This window comes from Tamandua tetradactyla, chromosome 3, assembly GCF_023851605.1.
Source record: "Tamandua tetradactyla isolate mTamTet1 chromosome 3, mTamTet1.pri, whole genome shotgun sequence".
Taxonomy (NCBI): domain Eukaryota; kingdom Metazoa; phylum Chordata; class Mammalia; order Pilosa; family Myrmecophagidae; genus Tamandua; species Tamandua tetradactyla.
This window is the reverse complement of record NC_135329.1, coordinates 154,663,626-154,691,287: the sequence shown is the minus strand read 5'-3', so window position 1 is coordinate 154,691,287 and position 27,662 is coordinate 154,663,626. Positions and strand designations below refer to the sequence as shown.

General features: G+C 37.0%; 1 protein-coding gene across 1 annotated transcript in view; it reads right to left on the bottom strand.

Annotated features, from left to right (window-relative positions):
• PPP1R1C (protein phosphatase 1 regulatory inhibitor subunit 1C) overlaps positions 1-26,953 on the bottom strand; it is a 153,304-nt gene extending 126,351 nt beyond the window's left edge. Inside the window, exons 1-2 of the mRNA XM_077151975.1 lie at positions 26,873-26,953; positions 25,185-25,245 (exon numbers count right to left, since the gene is read on the bottom strand). Of these exons, the coding sequence (XP_077008090.1) occupies positions 25,185-25,245; positions 26,873-26,953 (142 nt within the window). The remainder of the gene's footprint in view (positions 1-25,184; positions 25,246-26,872) is intronic.
• Between the last annotated feature and the right edge of the window lie 709 nt (positions 26,954-27,662).

The window sequence follows — 27,662 nt, the reverse complement described above, 5'->3', positions numbered from 1 at the left end:
AACTAAAAAGACAATGTTTTCAAAGAGTCTTCAGAAAGTTCTAATGAAAATCAATGTCATTGATATCTCAAGAACCAAATCTTCACTTCCAGACAGTGAATCTTTCTTTTGTGTAGTAAAATCCTAGGTAATAATAACAGAAATTCATCAAAATTCCCTTTTCTTTATGTTTAAGTTGCTAGTACCTTAATTTCAACCACTGTTCTTTGAATGGAAATTTCATCCCATCTTCCATATAATCACCAACAATCATGATCAATAAATACAATGACTAGATTGGCAGGATTTTCAGTTGAGAAAAGAAAAAGCACATTCCCTATATTTCAACAATTTCCAGAATATTAAGGCTTTACTTTTGTTACTATCGGCTCTAATACTGTGATTCTATAACGTCAAGCACTTTCATCTTCAAATCAACCTTATAAGATAAATATTATTAATTATATTTTATATGTGAGCAAACAGAAACTCAGAGAGGATGGGAGACTTGCTTCAAAACAGAGAACTAGTAAGTGGCAGAGCTTGGATTCAAGCCTAAGTCTTTTAGGTTCCAAAATTACATATTTTGATCATACCGCTAAAAATATAACTTTTCTTAGATTGTAATGAAGGGATCGAGTACAAAACAATGATAGAATGGACAGTGCAGTCAACCATATAGAAGACCTGAAAATAATAATATAAATAACACAAATAAAAAATGTGTATTTATATGGGGTGGAACAACTAGCTTTAGTCACAGAAGAAACAATTTGCTGCTTCTCATTTTACAAATTTTCAAAGCTTCCAAGATCCATATGTAGATAACTTGTTCAGCCATACATGTTCAGTTTATTGTCAACTAAAAATGAGAAGGATATTCACCAAAGAAGAATAAAAAATTTTGTTCCCACCGATTCTGAATTTGAAGGATATATTGGACTAAGGTTATATAATTTAGAATTAGCTCTTTCTTGGAACCCATGTATGTGAAGTAACTGTCAGAGGTAGGAAAATATCCCTTGCCTCAAATTGTCTGGTAACATGGTAGTGATTCAGTAGATTAGATGTTAGTAGCTAATCTTGGGGGGATGGGAAGATGACAGAATAGGATAGGTCGAGTTCACCCCTGCTCCGAGGATCAGGTAGAGAAGGGACAACAAGGTGACGGAGGTGGCGATTCCGTAAGTAACCCGGGAGGGTCTTCTATACCACATAGGGCAGCCCTGATTGCAAAAGCTGAAGACATGAGACACAGAGAATCGGAGACTCTTCGAGTGGTGCAAACAGCCTAGTGTGCCCCTTTCCAAATGGAAGAAGCCTGGAGCCCTCAGGAGTGCACGGACTGGGAGGTGGGGACTCAGAAGTAAGCCAAGTCGTTCCTATCCTCACCAGCTGAGCCCCTTGACCCGGGACTCACCCCATACCCCACACACCTGAATCGTCACCTGACCCCCACCCTGTGCTCCAAGTGCCCCTATGGGTATCCACCTCACACCCCTACCCAGAGGGGACGCTCGCCTGCCCCAGCCCTTCCTGAGACCTACCTTCCGTCTCTGCTACCTGCAGGCAGTCACCAATGCTTAAAGGCTGCCGGCAGTTACCGCTATACACAGGCTATACACCCTCCTCCAGCTTATACAGTCACACAACCCCACCCTACCCCCCGAGCTCTGCAAATGTATATATCAGTTTTCAGCCCTCCCAGTTCAGCATATGCTCACTGTCCCCAGTCACACCCCTCAGCTCTGGGTAAGCTCTGGGCAAGGGCTGATCTGAGCCTCTGGCCACACCCGCAAACTCAACCCCAGCCAGCTGCCAATAAGCTCTGCACATGTGCACACAAAGGCCCTGCCCCCTAGACCAGTGCACACCAGGGCCTGCCCCCCCAGACCCATGCACCAGCACAGCCACATGCTCCCCATCGCCAGGTGCCCATGCATTCATGCTCTGACTCCTTGACCCCTGTACCCCAACCATCTGCCTTACTAACATGCACATTTATCCCACCACCCACCCCCTCTCCAGCACCAGCACCCTGCTCCTACACCTGGCAGGTGCTCCCATGCACACCTGTGCCACATCACCCCCACCTAGCACACATGTGCACACCTGCTCCCACCCCTTCCACATCTGCCCAGAAATGCCAGAGAACCACTTATTCAATGTCACCTCACCCACTCACCCATGTTCCTCAACCCTTGTGACCTGTACCCACCCCTACATACTCACACATCTGCATCCAGGGCGCTCTGGAGCCCCCCATGTGCAAGGACATATCTGCCCCGCCCCCGGCCCCATGCCTCAACCTCTATGCCATCTACCCTACACCTTGAGACCCACGACTCCCACACTCCACACACCCACCCACATCCTACCCGCATACCAGCCCCCATGCATCAACACAGCCTTCCCATCTGCCACCCACAATGCTCTACACCTCGGTGTCACCCACACTGCACCCTGCTCCTACACTCCAAGATCTGTCTGAGCTGCACCACATACCCATGGCCCCCGCACCACACCTCTACAACTCCATGCTCAACGGCACCAATGTAGCATCCCCAACCTGTGCCTATACTTGTGCTGCAATGCACCACAGTTTTGTGCCCTGCCCTGAGCCCTGTATCCTGCTCCACATCCATCCTACAAATATAAAGCTTTGGGCTACTGAAGGAAATCAATTTCCAAAGTAAACCATTCAAGATATTTACATGCCACAAAGACAACAGAAGATCACTAAGCATATCAATATGCTGACAGATATAGCCCAGCCTAATGACCAAATTCAAAGACCAGAGGAGACACAGACATTGGAATAAGTAATCCAAGATGTTCATATGACTCTACTAAATAAACAAATGGGATGGCTAATGACTTAAGGGAGATCAAGAAAAAACTAGAAGAGCATAAAGAGGAATTTGAAAGAATAAATAGAAAAATAGCAGATATCACAGAGATTAAGATCCTGTAGACCAAATCAAAAAAGATACAATAACAGCAGATTTGAAGAAAGAATAAGTGAACTAGAGGATACTACAACTGATTTCAAACACTCAAAACTGAAAATGACAAAAAAGATGGAAAAATTTGAATTGGATCTCAGGGAAATGATGGACAAAACAAAGCACACAAATATAAGAATCATTGGTGTCCCAGGAGGAGAAGAGAAGAGAAAAGGCTATGAAGATTAGGTGAGGATATAATGGGGGGAAATTTCCAAACCCTTATAAAGGACATAAATACACAAATCAAAGAAGCCCAACAAGCTCTAAATAGAATAAATCCAAATAAGTCTTACCCAGGACACATACTAATCAGTCTATCAAATATTGAAGAGAAGTAGCTAATCTTAATAACTGCTTCACTAGTGATGTTTGTGTCTAATTTGATTTCTTTTAATGATTAGACTAATAATTGTTTCTCAGGTAGTTATACTGAGCCTGTGGTAGATAAATAGCAGGTAAACATTTCTTTTTTACAGGAACATTGTGCTTACTCTAAAAAGGCTCTAGTAAATTGGTTTTTAATACCAACCACTCCATTATTGAGGCTTTGCTTCCAGGATTGTTATGAATATTTCATATGGAATTAGGATGAGAACTGTCCATTTTATCTACCATATTTGGAGTAATGTGTTCCATTGTGGATTCATCACCACCCCCCACTCCATCCCAAATGTGCTCTACCTTCTTAGGAAGAGCATCTATACCCTTAACTCAATCTTCTTCCTTATCACTACTCCAACTCTACCATCCCATTAATCACCGAGTCAACTGACTCTCCATCTGCTGAGATTTTCTCCCTCCATTTCACTCTTTATCTGCAGCCCAGGGACCTTTAAAACAACAACAACAACAACAACAAAACATTCTGAGCACATAAACCCCCTTGCTTAAAACCATTTGGTGGTTCCCAATTCTAACTCCTTGAATATGTATACAATGCCCCCAACATGACACCTACCTAGTCTCCAACCCCATCTGAAGTTACTCCGTGCTACATCTTATTGAACTTCTTTCAGTCATGAATCTTCATGTTTTGTCCTGATTCCTAGCTCTGGCCCCTGCTTTTCCCTTGGTCTTAAATAACCCTTCCTGCTTTCTCCATTAGGTTTCAGAGTAAACTTCCTTCCTCCATTAGGCCTCCTCTGACTGGATAAAGAGCTTCTATATGTGCTTCTGAATTATTCGGTATTTCTACTACCACATGCCTGATCACCCTTGAGGGTGAATTCTGGCACTTAGCACATGATCTGACCTATAGCAGATGCTCAGTAACTGTCTGTTAAATGAATGAAGTTTGGGTGCTATGCTGAAAATCTGAGTATACCCAGGAAGCAAAATGGTGAGATGTCTTCAAACCATATCATCATTGTAAAGGTGAACGTAATTGGAAATTTCAGATAAGACAGGACTGAGGAATAATGTTTCTGTCTCCAAACATATGAAGGATTCTCAGCTGGAATAAGAATTATATTTTTTCTGAGCTCTGTTATAATTATTAGTTCCTGAGCATTCAGGAACTAATGGCTGAAAGATTTAGGAGGAATATTTGAACCAGACATAAGGCAGGACTTTCCAACAATTACAGATGTCCCAACCTGATCATGATATAATACTTCAAAAAGAGCTAAATTCCACATCACTGGAAAATGTTCAAGTGGAAAATGATTTGATTATCACTTGGGATTCCAGGAGAAAGTACTCCTGCGTAGACATGAGATGAACATTGAGTCAATGGGCAATTTACCATTTTCACTGCATGCTTTCTTTTCTTGTCACAAATCATCCTTTTAAACAAAATGACTGAGAGAATGGTTTTAGTGTGAGATTGAATGACCACGAGTATTTCTTTTTATTTTTCAATGATTAATTTAATTTGTGCGAAGTCCAAATGGACTTCAGCTACAGTTAGAAAGAAAGAGGACAACTCAGCCAAAATCATAGGCCACCGAGTGTAAGTTGGAGATGATAGACACTGATTTATGTCCACCTATAGTGAAGTGTAAGAAACGTGTGAATTTAAGTCACTACCTAACTATATTCTGCTTTGTGGTGGTTTTTTTTTTTTTGGCTCTGAGCTGTTAGAAGAAAAATTTTTATGTGTATCTATGTCCAAAAATGAATGAAATGGAATGGAGCTGAGCAGCTAAGAAAAGGCAAGTAAAATAGAGCAGTGGTGAGAACATTCTATGTAGAAAAAATACTGTCAATGATTCAAGGTGGACATGTAGCTGGAGATCTGAATTCAGGCCTGAGAATTAATGAAGAGGCCTGGAAAATTTGTCTTGACCTAAACTGTCAAGGATCTTAATTATCGAACAAAAGAACCTGAGCATTATTTCGTAAAAAGCAGAAGGTAAGCAAAGGTAATGAAATACAAAAGATCTATTTAGAAAAGAAAAGGCAAGCACATATAGAACAAATCTCAAATACAAGCACAAATTATATATGTCTACTGCAATACTTCAAATTATTGACAATTAATGTGACTCCTTTATAATTTAGTGAGCCAAATTCCTCTGCATATTGATAATCGCCAGGATGTTAATTAGGCCCCTCTGCCAAAGAAAGCTCCCTACTGTTTGATCAGCCATTGGAGAGAACACAAATCTCTGTTCCCTGTCCCAATAGGATGGTTGATGGCAGTTTCTATGTTGTTGCTGTTTTTGTTTTTTGGTTTTTTTGCATGGGCAGGCACCAGGAATTGAACCCGGGTCTCTGGCATGGCAGGGGAGAGCTCTGCCTGGTGAGCCACTGTGGCCTGCCCTGTTGTTGTTTTTTAGCATGGCTCTGGGTGATATAGTTCTACAAGTTATGGAAGAAGAAGGTGAGAATTATGATGCACAGATACTTGAGATGATCGTATACATACAGTTTTATCATATAATTTCGCTTTCTGCTACCAAATGTTTGGTGGTAATCTAGTGAGGGTATTACTGAATTTGTAATTTTCCTATAAATCAGTCTATATCATGAAACATTAATAAGCAATGTCATTAAAAACTAATTTTTTTATTTTTCAGTTCTTTGAAATATCCTTTTTATGCTTTTTGTGATAAGACATTTTCTATCTTCTTCAAAATATTCAACCAAGATTAAGGAAAATCCAAAAGCCCAGAATTATACTCAAGGCATTGCTCATTATTACCTAACAATTACATCATTAATAAAAATACAGGTCTGGTGGTTTATATACAAATGATATTTTAAGTTGTTTCTTTTGTTTCAGATTTGGTTTGCATTTATTCCTTAGAGTATAAGATTTGGAGGAAAAAGTCACATTCTATTTGTCCTTACTTTATTTTATTTCAAGGCTCCAAGGTTATTTCATATCTAAGAAAGTTATTTTCATAAGAAGTTTAATGCTAAAGCCAATTATATTTTTCAATGGAGTGAAATGGAGGCCCTATAGGGTCTACAAATAACAACATCAATTCCAAACTCTATCTGCTAAGCAGAAAAATTTAATATTAAAAGGAAAAAAAATGATCTCCATAGAAAGTGGTTTGTGGTGTGTCTGCAGATATGGTAATAAGAATGTCAAATTAAGTTAGAAATTGTGAAATGATGCTGCTGCCTGCAAAGAGCTGGTTGGTGTGTAACATCAGGCTGCCCGCAATGATACATGTTAATAGGCACCAAGATATAAAATACATAGAACACAATCTTATCTCCCCCAGTCAGAAAATAATAAAGCAGCTGGAATATTGTAATATGAAGCGATACATTATATGCCTGTAAATAATTTACTGGAGCCAGAGTAAGTTGTTTATATGGTTTCCTTGTCTAAAAAACTGAGGAAAAGGAGAGTAAGTATAAGGTCTGCTCTAAAATACTTCTCTCGCACTCATTAAGTTCAACTTACATAGAGTTCTTACCCACAAACTAATCAAATAGATTTTGGGGGTGAAGTTATATAATTTAAAATGCTTTTAATATGTAACAAACTTTGATTCTTAGTATTGACTGCAAGGTTATTAGCTATTCCCTGATAGCTTGCTGCTATCAGTTTAAGATGAATTACTAGACAAAATGTTATTATGCAATTAAAGGGACATAAAAAGAAAACTTAGCCTGTATTTATCTGGGCCCATAAGCTATTCAATATAGAAGAAAAGTATATGGCTATTTAATAGGATAGCTATGGCTACTGTATGATAGTATTGAATTGTATTCTTGAACTCTTATTGCTAATAAGAAATCAACAAAATTGACTATAAATTCAATTTTTTCTGGTATCACCATCTTACTCTCACTTTAAAATAAGAGTCAAATAATTTAAAGACAGAAAAATTATAAAATTGGTCATTAGATAAAATGTGTTCAAACTTTAAATTATCTCCTAAAAACAGGAAGTCCCCAAATCATTATGCATAATTGTTTATATACCTAGAGTCCCTAATTGCCTTTGATGCTTAATTCAGAGCATGTCTATAGTAAACAGTGAACAACTAGCTCAAGTCCTCTACTACTAAAATTTATCCTTGCTGAGATCATCTTGTTCCTCCTGTCTATTGTGCTAAAAAAGCCACTTTAAATCATATCTATAAATACTTAATATAGGAGCTCATGATGATACAATGGATTATTCATCAGCAATTGCTGGCATGAAATGTTAGGTCAAAGATAAACCTTGTGGAATAATTCAATAAGTTTTAGGTGGCCTTCTCCACACTAAGGGTTCCTGCTAGTCACTCTCCCACTCCAGGTCCTCTGACCCTCTTCTGCAGTTCTTCTATCCAAAGAGGGCTTAATTGCAAAGCCCTATATACATGGAAGGACCTCCTGACCTAGATCTTTCTTCATCCATCCCACCACAAAATGTATCAATTCTATGATCCATTTCTTCAGGGCATTACTAGGTGACAGAAAGTAATCTGATGAATCAGTTGGAGCATATGTGTTAATGGATCTCAGTGATTTGTCATTCCTTCTGGATTAAAACCCTCTAGCCTGAGTGGACGTGACAGGTTCATAGAAGACAAGGCATTCAATCTGAGTCTGGTAGAAGAACTTTGGTAGATGGAAAGGGAAGTTGGCATTCCAGTATGTGCACAAATCTGTCATATCCTGGGCCAGTTGGGTTTCAAATGTAAACTGTTAGCCTTCCAGGTAATGGCATTTTCAGTTAAGGAATGAATTTTTAAGTAAATGTAGATATTTACACATGTAAGAATGGAACGATGGGCAATATTTGTTATTTTTTCTATTTGATTAGCTGATTTTCTTTTTTTTTCAATAGTGAGTATGTATTGCTCACTATTAATTAATAAAGAAAAGGTATGGAGTTACCACTCTAAAACAAACCAACTGAAATTGGAATGAAAAAAGAAGCACATCCTAGGATACTGCATTAAACATATTCTTACATGGCAAAGCTGCAACACAGAGCTTTCTTTTAGTTTTTTCCATGAGAAAGAGAAAAAGAAAATGGTAAGAATATGAGGTTGCTTATTTATACAAAGAAAGAATGCTATTAACGTTGTGAGAACTGTTTTGAATTGGGCGTAGAAAACTTGTGTCTGAATTTCAGACCTATTGACTTACTAGCTTCTTTGACCTAGAACAGCTCACCTAACATTCCCACCTCTGTAAAACAGAGTTTGTAATAGTTATCTCACAAAATTTGAGGAGATATATTATAGGTGAAATAGTTTTACAAACTATAAAACTAGTAAAAGAAAGAAACATTTACTATTATCCCTTTAAATTTTCTTATAACCATGTTTTTCTTATTTTCTTTTATTTGCATTTCAGATTTTTTTTATCTTTTGTGTTCTAAGTTTACATCAAAACACATTTTGAATATGTTCCTTATGCTGTAACTGTCCATATAAACAGTACAGCTGGTGTTTGCCTTGGATCTTACCAATGGCTGTACACCGTGGCACTAGGGTGTGAAAATATCTTCAGCAGTCTCCAGGCCCTTTAGCAAAAAGGTCCCCTTTATTGGCTGAGTAAAGCAGGAATTCTGGGCTATTCACCAAGTCAAATAGCCTGTGGTAGAATTTGAGATGAGCTATTTTTGCTCAATCATTCAGGATGTCTCATTTCACCAAAATTTGATGGTGAGTTGGTCTCTGTCATAATTTCTTGAAAACCTCTTCATCACTGGGGCAAGTAGGCACTGCTTAAGATTCGTAAAGAAAGCACAGATAATCCTCAGAGTGCTTGGGGAGATAAATCCAACCTGAGCCCACCCTGGTTAATCTGAAGTCTCTATTTTCATTAGGAAAGCTCCCATGGCAAGTAAGCTTTATGAGCAAACAGCCAAAAGTAAAGGAATAAATAGAAAAAGAAATGATGAAGTATTAATGTTAACCATAATCTACCTTAGCTATTTTTCCTTCCTCTGTTCATTTCTTTCCTTTTAATCAAATCTCAGTTTATGGCCATTATTAACAATTTATATAATAAAGAAATATTATATAAATATTATAAAAGATATAATATAAAAGAATATGGAAGAAATGACTTTAATTTAAAGGTAGACATGAGAATGGTATTTAGATTATGATGAAATATATGCAGTCTTCATGAGAAGACCTCATCTGCCTTATCATAGCTCATTGAAAGTTAGGGCACGTAAATTGTAGGATACAAAGTAGAGGTCGTAACAGATCAATTATGAAAAGTGAAGACACTGTTGTCAATTACCCATTTTATAATTATGTCTGCCAAAAGCCTATCATGTAAATCGGAGTTGGAAAAAACAATCTTAGGAAGAACAATGTTCCTAAGTATATCATCTCACTTGATTCCAGCAACAACCAGTGTTGGAGTTATGAGAACTGTACTTCGAGGAGGAGGAAATTATGATTCAGAGAACCACAGCCATGCCATGATTTGAACCCACACCCACTGATTCTGAGGTTAGGGCTCTTAGCCTTACATAAAACTACTCCCAGTTTGAAAAGCACACACACACACAAAAAACAGTGAGGGAATCGTATGATTGTGTGTCCCACAGAAGCAAAAGCAGGACCCACCCTGAAAGAATGAATAGGGGAAGACCCAGCCAGGACTGCCCCAAATGATCCTATAATGGGGCCAGTTGGGATTCCAAAGAAAGAGGCACTGAATGCAAGAATGATCAGTCCAAAAGCATTTATCAAAGGAATTTATATACAGAGAACTCCAGCTTCCTCACAGTGGACAGCAACATGGCAAGTTTACTCTAGTGTCCACATTTTACTGGCCTCTCTTCAGATTATATATGGTTGAGCAACAAAGGTAGGGGCTAAGTGCCAGAGGCTTGCCTGCGACTATTGGGAAAATATCTGCATATGTGCTCTTTTCCGAGGAGGTTAAGATCAAGGTTATAGCAGCCAGAGTCCGGCTTGCTTCCAGCATGTTATGGAAAGAAATGTCTGAGGAGGAGGATGGCAGGGGTGAGATCCATCCTGTGTCAGGTGAGAGATGCTGAACACATCACACTACGTCCTTATAATAAGGTAGTAAGTGTGCTAGGCTGAGCATCAGCACTGACAATATAGAGGGATAGGTTCACCCTATAGAGAAAAGTGAGCAGAAAAGTCACACTCAGATGTAGGGGGCAAGGGAGAGACAGAGGAGTCAGATGATTTCAAGGTTGTGTGATTCAAGGATAAGAAGAATGGGGACATCATTAACAGAAATGGGCAAAAGGAAAAGTTGGTTTCCAAGATGAATAATACATTTCAGTAAAAGGTCGACTCTCAACAGGTAGCAGAAAAACCTCATTTCCTATATCTGATTATAACACTCCACATTGTGCCGACAGATCAGTTCATATGAAAGCAAGCACATGAATCTTACCCAGTTGAGAAGATAATCTTAAAGCAGTTAGTCTTAAATAAATGTAACATTATTATTCTTAAATAAATTTAAATGTAGCCCTGTGACTTTTTTTTTTTTACATTTAAGAAATCTCACTTTTTGAATCTATGCCAGTAATTTCAATTTTTTTTCAAGGTTTTCCAAATAATAGTTTTAATCTATTTGATATGAATTCAAGTGGTTAGAAGCTTAAACTTTTATTATTAGCTTTATTCCATTTGACATCTGAATTTGCAGAATTTTTTCTAGACAATTTGTTAGGTCCTGACCTCTTTGCAAGTCACCTGACACTGTACATGGCTCTTGTTACTTGGACAAATAGCCTATGTAACCCTTTACACATATTTGGATATTTGACTTGTGTAAGTTTGTGTATATAAATATCTGTGTACAGGTTTTACTAATAAGCTGTTCTTCAAACAGGGAAAGAAGACAAAAAAAACTTTGCATAATTAGGGTCAATTATTTTAGAAATTGTATTCCAAAATAATGACTGTTTTTTGTTCTTCCATTTTATGCACTCTATTTTTATAAGTGGGTCAAAATGTATTAAATGGAGGGTGTGATTCTGAAAATTGCTTCCTATAATGATGGAAAATATGAAAGATTATAAACTCTTTAGCTTTTTTAGTTCACACAGTACTTTTTTCACAGCATTACTGACAAAGGTCAAAGTGTAGTTGTATTCTAACCTGACAGTGTATCTCCATTTGATGATACAGATTTGGGCAACTTATTTCACAAATAGCTGTGAGGAGTAATATGATTGCCACTATATCAGATTTCTCTAAGATATATAAACTATAATTTAGGTTGACTTGTGAGGTATAAGGAAAGAAGCCACCTCCATAATATAAAAGTGCAAAGTGTAGCAGTAAGAACTGATGTAGAAGCTGCCGCAAGCTATCCAGAAGATCTAGCATCATTGATGAAGATGGCTATGCTAAACAACATGTGTTCAGTGTAAATAAAATAGCCTTCTATTGGAACATGACACCTAAGACATCTACAGAGAAGAGAAGTCAATGCTTTGCCTTCAGAGATTCAGAGGACAGTCTGACTTTCTTGTTAAGGCTGGTGGCTTTGACATTGAAGCCAAAGTTCATTTACCACTCTGAAAATCCCAGAGTCCTTAAAAATAAGCTAAATCTACTCTGTCTGTACTCTGTAAATTGAACATCAAAGCCTGGATGACAGCACATCTGTTTACAACATGGTTTATTGACTATTTTAAGTCCACTGTTGAGACCTAGTGCTCAGGAAATAAGTTTGCTTTCAAAATATTGCTGCCCTCATGCAATGCACCTGGTCACCCAAGAGCTCTGATGGACATGTACAGAGATATAGACTGTTTTCATGCCTACTGTGGTAGTTTGAAGTTGTTATAGATCCAAGAAAAAGGCCATATTCTTTTAATCCATTCCTGAAGGTATAGTCCTCTCGTGGGTAGGAACTTTTGATTAGGTTATTTCAATTGAAAAGTGACCCACTTGATACAAGGTGGGTCTTAATCCTCTTATTGGAGTCCTGTATAAGCAGATAGAAGACATACAGAAATAGGAGATGAAACTAACTCCTACTGAACACATGTTGTTTAGCATAGCCATCTTCATCAATGATGCTAGATCTTCTGGATAGCTTGCGGCAGCTTCTACATCAGTTCTTACTGCTTCACTTTGCACTTTTATATTATGGAGGTGGCTTCTTTCCTTATACCTCACAAGTCAACCTAAATTATAGTTTATATATCTTAGAGAAAGTTCACAGAAAAAGCCCCAGAAGAGCTAAGAGAGGAAGCCAGTGAAGCCAGAGGTTGAAAACAACAAAACCTGGAAACAAAGGACCACCAGCCACCAGCCACCAGCCATGTGCCTTCCCATATGACAGAGTCAGAAGTCTGTATTCAGAGTCCAGGCATCATCCTGTTGATGTCTTGAGTTAGACATTTTCACAGCCTACGAACTATAAATTACAATAAATAAATCCCCATTATAAAAGCCAGCCCATTTTTGGTATAGTACTTTCTGGCAGCTTTACAAAAACAGAACACTTGCTGATACATTATCCATTCTGCAGCCCAGGGATCAAGGAGTCATTTGATCTTTCAAGTCTTTTATTTAAGAGATACATTTTGTAAGGCTCTAGCTGCCATATAGTGATTCCTCTGATGCATCTGAGCAAAGTAATTAGAAAACTTTCTGGAAAGGATTCATCATTCTAGATGCATTAAGAACATTCATGATTCTTGGGAGGAGGTCAAAATATTAAAAAGAACAGGAGTTTGAAAGACAATGATTCCAACCTTCATGGATGACTTTGAGGTGCAAGTCACTGTTGATGTGGTACAAATAGCAAGATAACCTGAAGACGTGACTGAATTACCGTAATCACATGATAGAACATGAATGGATGATGAGTGGCTTTTTCATAGATAAACAAAGTAAATGGTTTCTTGAGATAGAATCTATGCCTAGTGAAGATGCTGTGAACATTGTTGAAATAGACAACAAAGGATTTAGAACATTTAGAACAACATAAACTTAGTTGATAAAGCAGCTACAAGGTTTGAGAGCATCGACTCCACTTCTGAAAGAAGTTTTTTTTGTGGGAAAAATGCTATCAAACAGCATCACATGCTACAGAGAAATCTTTCATGAAAAGAAAAGTCAATGCGACAAATTTCACTGTTGTCTTATTTTAAGAACTTTTCACAGCCACCCCAGCCTTCAGCACCACCACTCGGATCAGTCAGCGGCCATCAACAAGAAGGCCACACTCTCCACCAGCAAATAAGTTAATGACCTGCTAAAGGCTCATTAGATGATTGTTAATTTTAAAAGATTTTATTGCCAAAAATGTTAAGTTATGTACATTTTTAGGCATAATGCTATTGCACACTTTAAAGACTACAGTAGAGTGTAAACATAACTTTTATAGGCACTTGGAAACCAAAAAATTCATATGACTCTCTTTATTGTGATATTTGTTTTACTGCAGTGGTCTGGGCCTGAACCTCAATATTTTGAGGCCTGTCTGTATAATATTTTCCAACACAGACAAGGCAGTGGCAGCAAACAGACTGAGAGGGAGGAAGTAAATTCTGAGCCCCAGATCTTCATGGCTGGGACATTTGCCGTAGCCATTCCTGTTACCTGGGACTTTCACAGGCCCTTCCTGAGCAACAGATAAAGAACTTTCCTCAATGTCAGGGATAACGTGTTGCATCTCATCAGGGTGCTTGCATTTTAGAAGACTATTAAGGATGAATATGGAGTATAACAACAGCAGTAACAACTTCAAATGGTAGAATTTAAGACGGAAACTTGACTTAGGAAGATATTTGCCAGCATCTCCCAAATTTTACCATTTAAGTGTTTGCCTCTCCTAGAGGGGTCTTTGTTTCTTTGTCTATACTGTAACCTTGTCTGTCTTTTATTTAGTTCAAAAGACTTGGATGAAACTTGCATTCTCCAACTATGTCATGTCCTCATCACAACCTATTATCCTACCCAGGGCTCAGGCACTCATCTAGGGCACCTGTCTGGGCTCCAGAGGCATTGCAATTTGAGTCCCTGGTAAATTCTGCTACCACGTTGTGTCTGGGATTGTTGGAACCATGTCAGATCACTGTTTGATGGAGGTCATACCTAGAAAATGATGGGAGAAAGGGTATAATATTCCAAGGATTGAAAGACTGTTCATAAGCAATTACAAACTAAAGAAATTTGAGACTCACTCTTCTCTATTAATTACCTAACCTAACTAGATTCTTTGGTAAAGGCTAATAAGTAATGCTAATTTACCTTTTCTTGAATATGACTATCAACTAGAAACAATTAGAAGAACTGTTAGAAACTTTCTGAATTCTAAATTTGAAACTGAACATGCAGTATCAACTACCCAAAACAGCTGACAATAATGCCATCAGTGTATATTATTATACTGACTAAAAAAATAGACATTTATTCAACAGGCTGAAGGTAACCTTCTTTCTAATGAGTATCTTTCATATTACGTGAATATGATGGTGTTGAAAGAAATGCATTTTGGAGCCAAATGAGCCTAGCTTTCTCACTTCTTGGACCTTCAGAGGATGGGTTACCATTCTATAGTCACACAGCCATGAGCAGTGAACAATTCAAAGCCTCTCCAAAAACTACATGCCTGTCTCCCCAGACAGTAGTTGCCATTTGTGGTAGACTGAATTATGTATCCCAATTTAGACATGTTCTTAATCCTTATTCCACATCACTGGGGGTAGAGCCTCATGAAGGTGTGATTTCAGTTAAAGTGTTGGCCAACTCACTGAGGTTGAGCCTTAATCCAGATTACTGGAATCCATCATAAACACATGAAATTCAGACATAGAGAAAGCCCCGAGGGAAGGGCAGAAGTCAGTGGAAACTAGAAGAGAAAGGAGAGGACATGGACAAGTCACAGGAGGAGGGACACAAGCCAAGGAATCTGAAGGCACTCCAGCAGCCAGCATCAGAATGTTACAGACACCGGGGAGAAAGCATTGGCCTGCTGACACCTCATGTGGGACTTCTAGTCTCAAAACTGTGTGTCAATAAGTTCCTGTTGTTTAAGCCAACCCATTGTGTGGTATTTGTCCTAGCAGCTAGGAAAACTAAGACACCATTTGTCAAGCAGCCAGTCTGTATAGTATACTTTACATCATATTCTTGTCCCCCCAAAATGTCTGAGGAAGCCATTTCTGTATTTAATTGAAGTATCTTTACATTTTTATCACATATTGTTGATTTTACTATCAACATACATGGGTGATTTTGTAAATTTGCCTCAAGTAGCTTTCTCCATAAGGGTGGTGATAGTGAGTTGCCTATTTTATCCCCTAGAGCAGCTAACACTATGCCTTAATCAAAATCTGTGCCCGACTATTGTATAATGATACAGCTTTTACAGTGTGACTGTGAAAACCTTGTGTCTGATGCTCCTTTTATCCAGGGTATGGACAGATGAATCAAAAAATGTATAAAAAAAATCAACATTATGGTGGCTAAGGGATAAAATAAATTGGGTAGATTGAAATACTAGTAGTCAATGAGAGTGAGGGTTAAGGGGTATGGGATGTATGAGATTTTCCTATTTTTTTTTTTTCTGGAGTGATGCAGATGTTCTAAAAATGAATGTGGTGATGGATACACAAATACATGATGATACTGTGAGCCATTGATTATATACCACATATGGACTGTAGGTATGTGAAGATTTATTAATAAAGATATATATTTTTAAGTCAGTGCCTACACAGTATCATGAGTATAATTTAAAGTGCTGAATTGTACATGTGATTGTGGTTATGTCATTAGAAGGAAAGCTAGAGGATGAAATATGGGACTGTATAACATAGTGAACCCTGTTGTGAATGATGAATATAGTTAATAGTACAAATGTAAGATTATCTTCTATGAACTAAAATAAATGTACGTCACTAGGACAAGGTGGTAATAACAGGATGGTATATGAGGAAAACACACCTAATGCAAACTATGGATTACAGTTAACAGTAATATTCTAATATTCTTTCATCAGTTTAGCAAACACATTAGACCAATGCCAAGTGTCAATAATAGTGTCAATACATGGAGTATGAGGTCTTTTTGGAACAATGAAAATGTTCACAAATTGAAATGTTTATTTTGGTTGGATTGTATGGTGTGTGAATAAAATGGCTTAAAAAAAAGTAGTAGGTCCCTAAAAATACTTTATTGATTGACACTGGATTTGAGGATATTTTTTTCCATTTACATTCAACAGCCCCTGGGCCTTTAACATCTACTCTACTGGAAATTTTGGATAAATAATACAATGTTGGCTCTGCTCTCAAACATAAATGCTTAAAGCTAAAAGATCAAAAGTCCTAGAAATACATAATAGACATTCTCTTATCTCTATCTCTTGGCCAGAATTAATCTTACCTTTCTCTGAGCACTTGGCGCTTCTGTTACTATAGTGGTACCCTAGTTCATCCAGACATATTACCCACCATTATCTAGACCACATGTTCCTAGAGTATTTAAAATTAGCACTCAATGCATACTTATTAAATTGAACTGAATTCATAAAATCAATAGAGTTAGAGGTAGGAGGAGAGTTTTGAAATAACATAGCGAGACAACTGGTCAGATGAGCCAAGGAAAACTTTTGAGACTGAAGTCAGACTTTTGCTGCAATTCAAGTAAGAGTATTCAGTGGATAAGATGAAGATATACAAATGAGTTAATCTAAACTAAATCTTAAGAACTGCCACAGAGAAACCCTTTAAGGAACCAAAGAAAGATTATGCAGAGTATACCATGGGGACGGCATATGGAAATGAGAAAAAAATGGAATGGGATCAAAAAGCGATCGTCAACTGAGTGTGTGATAGGTTTTTTTGTCTAAAGAATTTTTATGCTCAATATTCATCTTTCTTTCCTTCCACATACTATTAGAATATGGATTTCATTTTCAATATAATACAAAGCTGCCACAAAAGACCCTACTGCTTACAATAGTTTTTCATAAACTTTGACATCAGTAGCATGTTCAAAGAAAATTCTGACAGACTCATAATCATAAGTTTGTATTTGTAGACAAGTCATACTCAGTTGAATCAATACCACAATATAGGATGCATAACAATTAAAAACAGCTCAAGGACAATCAATGTGTATTCATATCCTGATGGATTAGGAGATATTATATGCTTTTTATAAAGTAGTCCTGTCTCCTGGAAACACTGTTTGGCACTGCCTACTAAAATCAGAATTGGAAAAGTATCAGGCCATCTTCTCATAAGAAATGCAGATTTTAGGAGAACTCAAGCTCTTCTCAGCATAGGTCTTTAGTACCCAGTTTGTTGCAGGTAGTTTACTAGAAATTTTCTCACATCTCGGTGGTCTGTTTAAGAAAGGAAGAAACAGCCTATAGAGGGTAAGTACATATGCAATATCTCACCACCAGTAGTAGGTAAAGATGGGATTCAAACTCAATTCTTACTCTGAAACCAATGCTTAGCCTCCTATAACCACTACCTCTCTACAGTATACACAAATACCTTGACGTATTTCCATCTGCTGTATCCCCCACAGATATAACACAGAGACCAAGAAAGATGAGGTAAATTTGTGCTGCAATTCTGTCATATTTCATAAGCTATAGGCTATTATTCAAAATTAACAAAAGTAGCCATCTTGCTGAAATTAGGCATATATATTTCATAATTTTATGACTTGCCCTTTAATTTTTCTTTCATTTAATCTGAAGAGTACACTAATTCCCTTGAATACTCACAGTGTAGCAAATCTTGGTATTACAGAGAATTGGAACCTCACTTTTGACTCATTATGTATACCAATTGATTGGTCTATTTGGCTGCAGACTTGATAGTTATGGGAAAATAAGTCAATCAGTTTATACACGACATCAATCTCTGAGAGCCACATGGATCATTTGTCTTGAAAACACTCAGCACGGCTTGGCATTCACTAACTCCTACAAATAAGTGCTGAGGAGAAAAACTGACTTTTGATAATTCCTCAGAAACTGATAGCAGTTAACTCTTAAATGATCTTCAAACAATGGATTTTTAATCCTGTCATGAATACTGATAAGGCAAAAATAAAAGTTGAGCAAATGACAAGGATTGCCCTTTAATTTTGTGGATTAAAGGACTGTGGAGCATAATGAATTAAAACCATATTTCCAAAGAAGATAAAGACTAAGGATGAAAGTAAGTACAGGAGCCGCGGGGCCAGGGCAGCTTTCACTAGAGTGCCTGTGCTCAGGGCCCCGGGCTGACAGGTACTGTGTCAAGTCTGACCCTGTCTTACCTACCTGCCGAAGTCCCAGGAAAATCCTCAGCATGCTCTTAAAGCCCTCAATCAAGGTACCTGACTCCTTTCAACTGCGTGATCAGTCATCTAGTAAAGTAAGAAGTCTTCATCAAAAGGGGTTTTGCGCACATCCGAAACCTGGAAATAAGTCTCTAATTTTAATGAGGCTGCAAAGCATTCCATTGCTTTTGGGTACAGAGACTGTCATCAGAAATCCCTGGAGCGCCTCTGTGTTTTGAACAATTTAGTCTCAGTCTAGCACTATTCTCTATCATCCAGTGTCTCAGGATTATAAATCCAGAGCCTTCAAAATCTCATTAGTGCAATGAGTTTCAGAACTGGTTCTGAAATGCATGTCTTATTTAGACAGTCCTATGCTACACAGATTGACAGTGGCTTTTCTTCAATTAGTGGAGCTGAATAGACCAATCAGCTCGCAATTCCAGTTCTCTCTAGTGACTAGATTTACTATCAAGTTAAAAGGATACCATGTAATATTTAACTCATCTACCTTATATGTCTCATATTAACTTTTTTATTATCCTAAGGTATGTGAGAATATATATACTTTTGGTTTTATTCTTGGGAGCTAAGATGGTCAAAGAGAAAGTCAATATCCTCAAAATCTGCTTTAGTTAGAAAGTTCAATCAATATCCCCAGAACACCATTTTACATTATATTTCTGGTCTGCTTTTTAAATCTGCAATAAACGTTAAATGATGCCAAAATTCCTGGGTACTTACCCAAATCTTCTCTTAGCTCCAGGCCTTTTAGAGTTCACTTATGTTTAATAGGCATACATCCATTACATTTAATTGTAACCATATTTTCTCTGCTTAACAGTAAATGGAAAAGAGTGGAATGGCACAAGGTTTAATACTCATAAGGCCTGGTCTGTGCTGGCTTTTTACTGGAAGACTGTGTTCAGCTCTGGACTCCAAAGACAGAGAGCCTGGGAGAATTTAGATGGAGTCCATTAAGCCCTTTATGGGAGGTTGGGGGTATTCAGTCCAGGAAAGAAAAGAAAAGTTGCTTTCACATGTTTTGAAAGGTGAGTAATGAACCTTTACTGAAGAGAATATGTGAAGATTTAATCTAGAATAAAGTGAGGCATTACTCAAGTTTGTTATAAGAAACCATATTATCATCTAACATTGAGAATTAGCAGATCTTAAATTGAAAAAACTGGTGTTAATTATGGAATCTTCTCAAGGTATATAAAATGGATCAATTCCCTGGAACTTGGGCTAGTTTATATACGTCTTTCATGAAGATGAGTGGTTCGGCAGCTTATTTTACAAAGTTCTTTTCCAGCTCTAGATTTCCTATACTATTATCAAAACTACAGTCTTCTCCTAAGTCAGAAGACAATAAAGTTTAACTAAATGTATAACTGTGATGGAAGAAATTGCAGAAAGTGTAGTTACCAAATATTTCTACTTAGTATTTATGTGCAGATGATCCTCTAAATAAAAATAGAGGAGCTGAACCAGTTAACTACAGACTCTGAGTTAAACCAAGCAAAACATGGAAAAAGAGTAGACAATGATCCCTACTAGACATTTTCATAGAGGTTATAAATTGGCCCTTAATCAGAGGAAGAATTGAAAACACCGAAAGTTAGTTTGCCACGTCAGCAGCCCCACAAAATATTTGAAAAAAACATGAAATTTGTCTTCAGTGCCTCCCTATACCCACATCTCAGGCTTTCAGTATCTTTTTGCTGCTACCTGGCCATTTAGAGTCATCCCCAGAAGCAAATACTTGGTCCTCCCCTCTCTATGATGAAAACATTCATTCTGCTATTAAAATTTCCCAAGTCTGATGGTTCAATTAAAGAATTGAGTACTGTTCCCCATTCTTTTAGAGTTAATCTGACTAATCCATGCTAAAGGGTTATACATCCTTTAAAGTTCATTCCCTAATTTCCATCTGCTTTTACTCCTGAGAACTCTAAGCCATTTGTTAGCACTCATTTTGTTGCCCCAGGAATCCTTCCAAACAGGTGCCTACATCGTCTATGTGTTTAGATCAGCACAGATGAACTAGCAAACAAGAAAAATCTGGATTTACATGTTGAAATAGCCTTCTCTTCTGTTTCCCCTCTACCAAACATAAACAGAATGCCTGTGTCTTTCTATACCTACAGTTAAAGCATTCATTTAAATACTCTATTTCTGCAAATTCCTGAAAAGGGAAAAAATAAGCTGTGTCTAAGTCATTTAACAGTATTCACAATACTCTGATATCAAATGAACTGAAAGTGTTTGTAATTATGTCTCTATAATGGAGAATTTAATTTTCTTTGCTTCACTAATTAATGATAAAGATATATTTGCAAGAATTTGAATTTTAAACAGCACAATGACAGGTGGTTCCAAGAATACTTTATTTACTGGGCAATTTCAGTGTATGGAAGATATCTGTCTAATTTTGACAGGACTTAAAGCTGCACTCAATCTTTGTTTATTAAAGAACACATTGCTTTGGAGAGGCAGAAAAAGGCAATTGCTTAAGGAAGGGTATTTAACACTTAAAAGCTTTGTTGTTGTTTTTATTTTTGTTTTGTTTGAAAGATAGAGTTCAGGTAATATTTGGAACCTTAAAGCATTGCTGAGTAGGGCATAAATATTTAGTCAGATTAGATTATGAAGTTGATGTTCAACTTGTTTTAGTATATCTTAATTCTTAAATACCACATCTAAAGGTTTTATTCCAGAACACAACTGTTAATGACCCCTAACATTTATGGTGCACTTTGCAGATTTTGAAACATGTTCACATGAATTCTTCTGACTCTTGATCATTACAACAACCCTATGAAGTATAAAGGACAGACACTGTAATCCCTGTTGTACACTCTTATACCTGACTCAGAAGCCACAAATTTATACGGTATTCCGGATTGGTCTGATTGGTTGTGGTTTTTGGTTTATTTTTGTTGGATTTTTAGAGTTCTCTCCCAAGAAACTAATGTGCTAGATACACTTTACTCAGAAAAACCTTTGTTTTCTTGTTGCTTGTTTGCTTGCTGCAAGAACCCATCACTAGTTCAAGAATCTCTACACACACCGACGCAGGTGATAAGCACAGCTAAAGATGGATCCATCTCTTGTAAGCTCTTCTAGTTTCCACAAAAGAGGATGAACAAGCAGGAAGATGACAGTACTGAGATGATGTAACTCTCTGAGATGCTATTTGCATCTAAATTCTCTCCAATGGCACTAATAAACAGAAGGATGGGGTCAATTAGGGAAATAGGGCAGTGTCTTCTAGTGATTGGGAGGTCTGGTAAGAACAAGGTTTCTAGAAAAAAGAAATGAAACTTCATTCCCAGAGATATTTAAATATAATTTGCTACTTACTAAGCTAAGTGGTCCAGACAAAGGATTTATTTAAAGTTTGGGTTTGGTTCCCTGCAGGGCCTGAAGGTCTAGACATATTTATGGCTCACTCACTATGTAATACAAACAAATTTTAGACATGACGCTAAATCAGAATTACTTGTGTTTGTCGCTGGAATATCACATCTAGCGACACTTCTCCTGATACTTTCCTCAAATGCAAATTGAGTATTTGGTATTCAAGTAGTAATAGTTACTACTTTTTGAGCTCAAGTATGAACCACAAAATTTACTTAGGTGACCTTACTATGTTCAAACAGAAACAAAGCCTACAGAATTCTGACAGTTGTTAGAAAGGACACCTAGAAATTGGCAACAGTATTCAAAGCTAACATAGGAAGGTAAGTTCTAGGATATTGTGGCAAAGTCTTCTATGAGCAAGGCAGTGATGGAAAATTAGTATATTATCTTTTTGGGTGTTTTTTTGTTTTTTGTTTTTTTCCATGGGCAGGCACTGGGAAACAAACCTAGGTCTCCGACATGGCAGGCGAGAATTCTGCCACTGAGCCACCATTGCACCACCCTAATTTTCATATTATTTATTTATTTTTAAATTACTATAAAATTACCTCAGAACTGAGATTTAGTCATGATAGGTTATTTGCATTTATTTATAAACCATAAAAGTGCATCCCATTTGCACCTCATTCAACTCAATAAATTAATTAACATTTATTAAATGAGATAACATATTGGAAAATATTTTGAAATGTTAAGGCCATGAACACTAAAATAAATAAATAAATGGTTCTTTATCAAAATGTAAAACTTTTGTGCAAAAGTAAAGTAAAAATATAAGCTAAAATAGCACTATACTAGCACAGGTACCTTATCACAGAGCCCTCCCATCCTTTGTAACATTGTCGCCATTCCTCTCACTTATACATAAGCTAAAATCATCTAATAAAAAAGACAACCTACAGAGTAGGAGAAAATATTCTAAAACCATTTATCTGATAAGGGTTTAATATCCAAAATATATAATGAAATCCTACAACTCAACAACAAAAAGACAACCCAGTTTTAAAAATGGACAAAAGACTTGAACACACATCTCTCCAAAGATATACAAGTGGCCAAAAAGCACATGAAAAGATGCTCAACAGCACTGGGCATGAATGAAATTGAGAATAAAGACCACAATGAGATTCTATGTCACAACCACCAGAATGGCTACTATTCAAAAAGTGGAAAATTAAAAGGGTTAGAGAGGATGTGGAGAAACAGGAGCACTGCCTTCGCTGCTGGTGGGAATGTAAAATGGTGCTGCTGCTGTGGAAAATTTTGGTAATTCCTCAGAAGGTTAATTATGCAACTACCATATGACCCAGCAATCCCACTTCTAGGTAGACACCAAAAAAAAAAAAGAAAGCAGGGATTCAAAAAGATATATCTGCATGCCAACGTTTTATAGCAGCATTATTCACAAATGCCACAAGATCGAAGCAACCCAAGTGCCCATCAGCTGATGAATGGATAAACTAAAGATGGCCATACACAGACAATGATCTATTATCGAATCATAAAATGGAACGAAGTGCTGATACATATGACAACATGCATTGACCTTGAAGACATTGAGTGAAATTAACCAGTCCCAAAAGGACAGCTATTGTAAGATCTTACTGATGTGAAATAATTAGAATAAGCACATTCATAAAGTCAGAAAATAGAATACAGGTTACCAAGGGTCATGGTGGGGATAAAGAATATGGAAATATTGTTTAACTGGTGCAAAGTTTCTGTTTGAGTTGATGAAAAAGTTTTAATAATAGATGGTGGTGAGAAAACAACATTGTTATTGTGATTAACTATTTGTCATATTTGAATTGGTTAAAAGGGTAAATTTTAGATTGTATATATGTTCACAGAATAAGAATTTTCAAAAACCATAGAACTCTATAACACAAAGAATAAACCCTAACATAAACTATGGGTTACAGTCAGTAGTATAATTATAATAATATTGTTTCATCAGTTGTAACAAAAAGTACTACAATAATACCTGCTAATAATAATAATAGAGAAATCTGTGTGTGAGGAGGGTACATGGGAATTCTGTACTTTTTGAATGATTATTCTATAAACCTCCAATTTCTCTAATGAAAAAGCTGTCGCACTTTAAAGATTTAAGTTCAAATTATAGATCTTTTGTTTTCAGCAGGAATAAATCAGTTTACTTGTTTCCCATTAGCCGAACATTTTCCAGTATTTGGCTTCAATGATGAATATTCTACTAGAATTTTACTTTCTTTTCATGTGTATTTCTCTAATTAGAAAGGCGGCTGAAAAAAATCAAGGATATTTTGTGCCGGAATTCTTGAAATGGATCATTCACTACAACCTAAAATTAGACTCAGTTTGGTTCCATTATTAAAACTTCCTTTCCCACTCTGATTATTCATATCTTTTAAAAAAAATCAATACCAAATCCAGCCTAGTTACAAAATAATGGCATGACCTTTGCTCTCCTACTTTATTTCTAGAAGCAGCACTTACATGTGAGACTGAATTCACCCCATCCAATAGGTAAATAATGTTTGCATATTACAGCTCAGAGTCTTATCAGGAATAATAATGAAGCTTTACTTTTAACAGAAAATGGAAAATAAAACCGCAACAAATGGATGCAAACCTTCGGAATGGCTCTCAAAGGGACATTGCTGAAAATTGATCTGGTTTCTCTTCAATTACATTATTCAGAGATGACATCACGGCAAAGCTCTAGCCAATGCTGACTTGTTGCCCACCTCCCAACAACCTTTTATAAAGAAAAAGCCTACTCTGTAAAGATATTAGCATCTCCAGGGCTGTAATTTGAGCTTTGAAACTTAAACAACATGCCACCATCCTCATTAATAAGCACTGAGCCAAATTTGATACAAACACCTCAACACAGACAGCCAATGCTAATAAAACATCTCACAGCATATCAGCACCAATGTGTCAATCTAGAGGAAAACAGGCTTTTGGCTGAGGCATTCCCTATAATATTTCTTTCCGCGATTAGCTTGTTAATTTACTGCTAACTGAAATCCTGAATTGAAACTCCTCGGCAAGGCAATGACACGCTCTTAGATGTTCTTAAAACAATTCTTTTCTGTTCCGTTAATATGAAAGACAGCACGCATCTTACCTGGGGGGTTGTGCTCACTGAGGATCACAACTGATGCTGGTGTAGGTCTCCTTTTCCTTATCTGTGAACGACAAAGGACCAGCTAATGTCAGGGCAAATCCAACACTGACTCAGGTTACCCCATAGCTGGCAAAGCTATCCCATCTCATCATTTCCTGACATGAAAATGCAGACTTCTGGAGGGCATGCAGTAAGTGCTAACTAATTTTATTTTGGAATGATGGAAAGCCAGACAGTGGAGCTGACAGATTTTATTATTATCTTCTTTAACCAAAAAAGCTACATTTCCACAGAAAAGAAAGAGTTGCATTGAAATAAACTAGAGATTAATATTCAGTGAAGATACAGGGAGGATTTGCTAAATCAGTGGCTCTCTTGGTGCTTCAGAATATTGATGATGCTTTCAAGATCCATTACCCTTATTTCTAAACAGCATAAGTGAAGCTTGGAAAATTCAAATATCTGTCGTTACATAGAGTTAACAGCCTGACTTTTTATTTGATTTATGGTGTTATCTTTTTTATTTTCTAGCAAAATATTTTGAACAAATCAACAAATAAAGAATGGATACAGTCCATATGAGAATATGTAATTCATTTTAAACTAAGAGGGTTTTTTTTCCCCCTCATTTTAAAATTACAGGAGCATATGTTATCAGAATGTTTAATGTAGCCTCAATTCCTTGGATGTATTTGTTCATAGATAAATTCCCAAAATATGCCAGGGTAGAAGATAAAATGTTACCAATGACATCTTGGCCAAGATCGAATCAGTGCCCCACCCAGCATAAATACATATTTAAGGTTGTAATTTATCTTGCTGGAGTCTGGGTGGATCTACTTCAGATTATCAAAATATCCTAGAAAATTATGAGTCTCAGATTCAATCATTATATTTAAGACCTTGTACCAAGTATGTGTAAAAGGTATCAAGGATAATTTTGATTTAAAATAATGAATTAGGTTGATGACCCTGCAAATTTTTTGCTTTTGCCTCCTTACAATTATAGTCTTACACAGATGATCTTAAAATCATGCCATTGCCTGAAGAGTCTAAATCTGAATACCAAAGGTGATACAAATGTAAAATAGTCATATATACAGATACAGATATACAGATAAATTAGACATGGAAAAATAATCCACAAAAATTTATAATCTCCAAATAAGACATTTTATTAAAATTATACATATACCTGCAAGTCCTAGTACATACACTTTTCATTCACTACTGCTTCAAATACATAATAAAAAATAATGAAATAAAATATTAACTCTATTCTTAAGAATTATTTAAATATTTAGAGTTTTCATTGTTAAATCAATCTGTCATAAATAATGAAATAAATGGTTGTTAATTCTGAGAACTTTTTAAACATTGCTGTAAATGTCACACCTGTTATTTCAGTAGTGAAAGCAAAAAAGATTTTTGTATCCAAATCTGAATTACTAATATAACCAATGTTCCTTAATGGATGTTAAGTTTGTATCAAATGAAGTGATGCATTTTAGCCAATAGCTTCTCCAATGCAACTCAAATGCAAGTGCATATAGATACCAGGCTATTTTTCATTAACATATCCAGAAAGTCACAAAATTAGGCACATTCAATAGGAGAGTGGATTTCAACTAACAACAAGAATGTATGTCTGAATTAAGCTTCTCTTCTCTCTACCCAATGCCGCTTACCTGCTCTGCTGCTTCGGGTGCAATCTGACTCTGGAATAAAGGCACAGCAAATTGTATCTTTTTGGGACTGTTGGGCTCCATGATAATGATGAGGATTAGAGATGTGAAGAGCTCAGAAAGACTAACCCCAAGTGGTGTCTGGGATGTGCTTCCTCGGGCGCACTCCGCCACACCACGCAGAGTGCTTTGTAATAAATAGCTGTAATTCCAGAGCGAAGGAGAGAAGATGCCCAGTCTGAGTAACTCCCCTCTTGAGCATCTATAGTAATGCCTGGCTTGCCTGTTCCCCTACCAATCCCTTGGATCCTCTTAGCACAATAGGGAAGGGAACAATAAGCTAATTGTGTACCTCTTCCCTAATACACATGCCAAGCATTCACTCAACAGCTAATTGAAAATGCAATGCTAGCCTTGAAGGACCTGCTGCCCTGGGATTTGAGAAAAAGGCTCTATCCACTGTACATTACTAACCGGCTGCTCAAAAGTGCAATGTAAGCTCCCTCTGAGCATTGCAGGGTTGTGCCATCCATTATTGATGAATTTGAAGCAGGAAGTTTTTAGAGTTGGGGGCAGGGTTTGGCTATGGAGTCATTTCATTTCTCTTGTAGCAACTTCCAAGTCAGACACCTTTGCTATTTCATGTCCAGACTCTAAATAGATGACTGGCCATGGAGGGTAAACCACCACCGCTAGTATTCGTTATTAATGCTACAAGATCTGGTTAGCTTAGACTGATCAGAGGAGGCAGAGCATCTCTTAAGTAGTGAGGTAGCCCTGCCCCAGGGTCCAA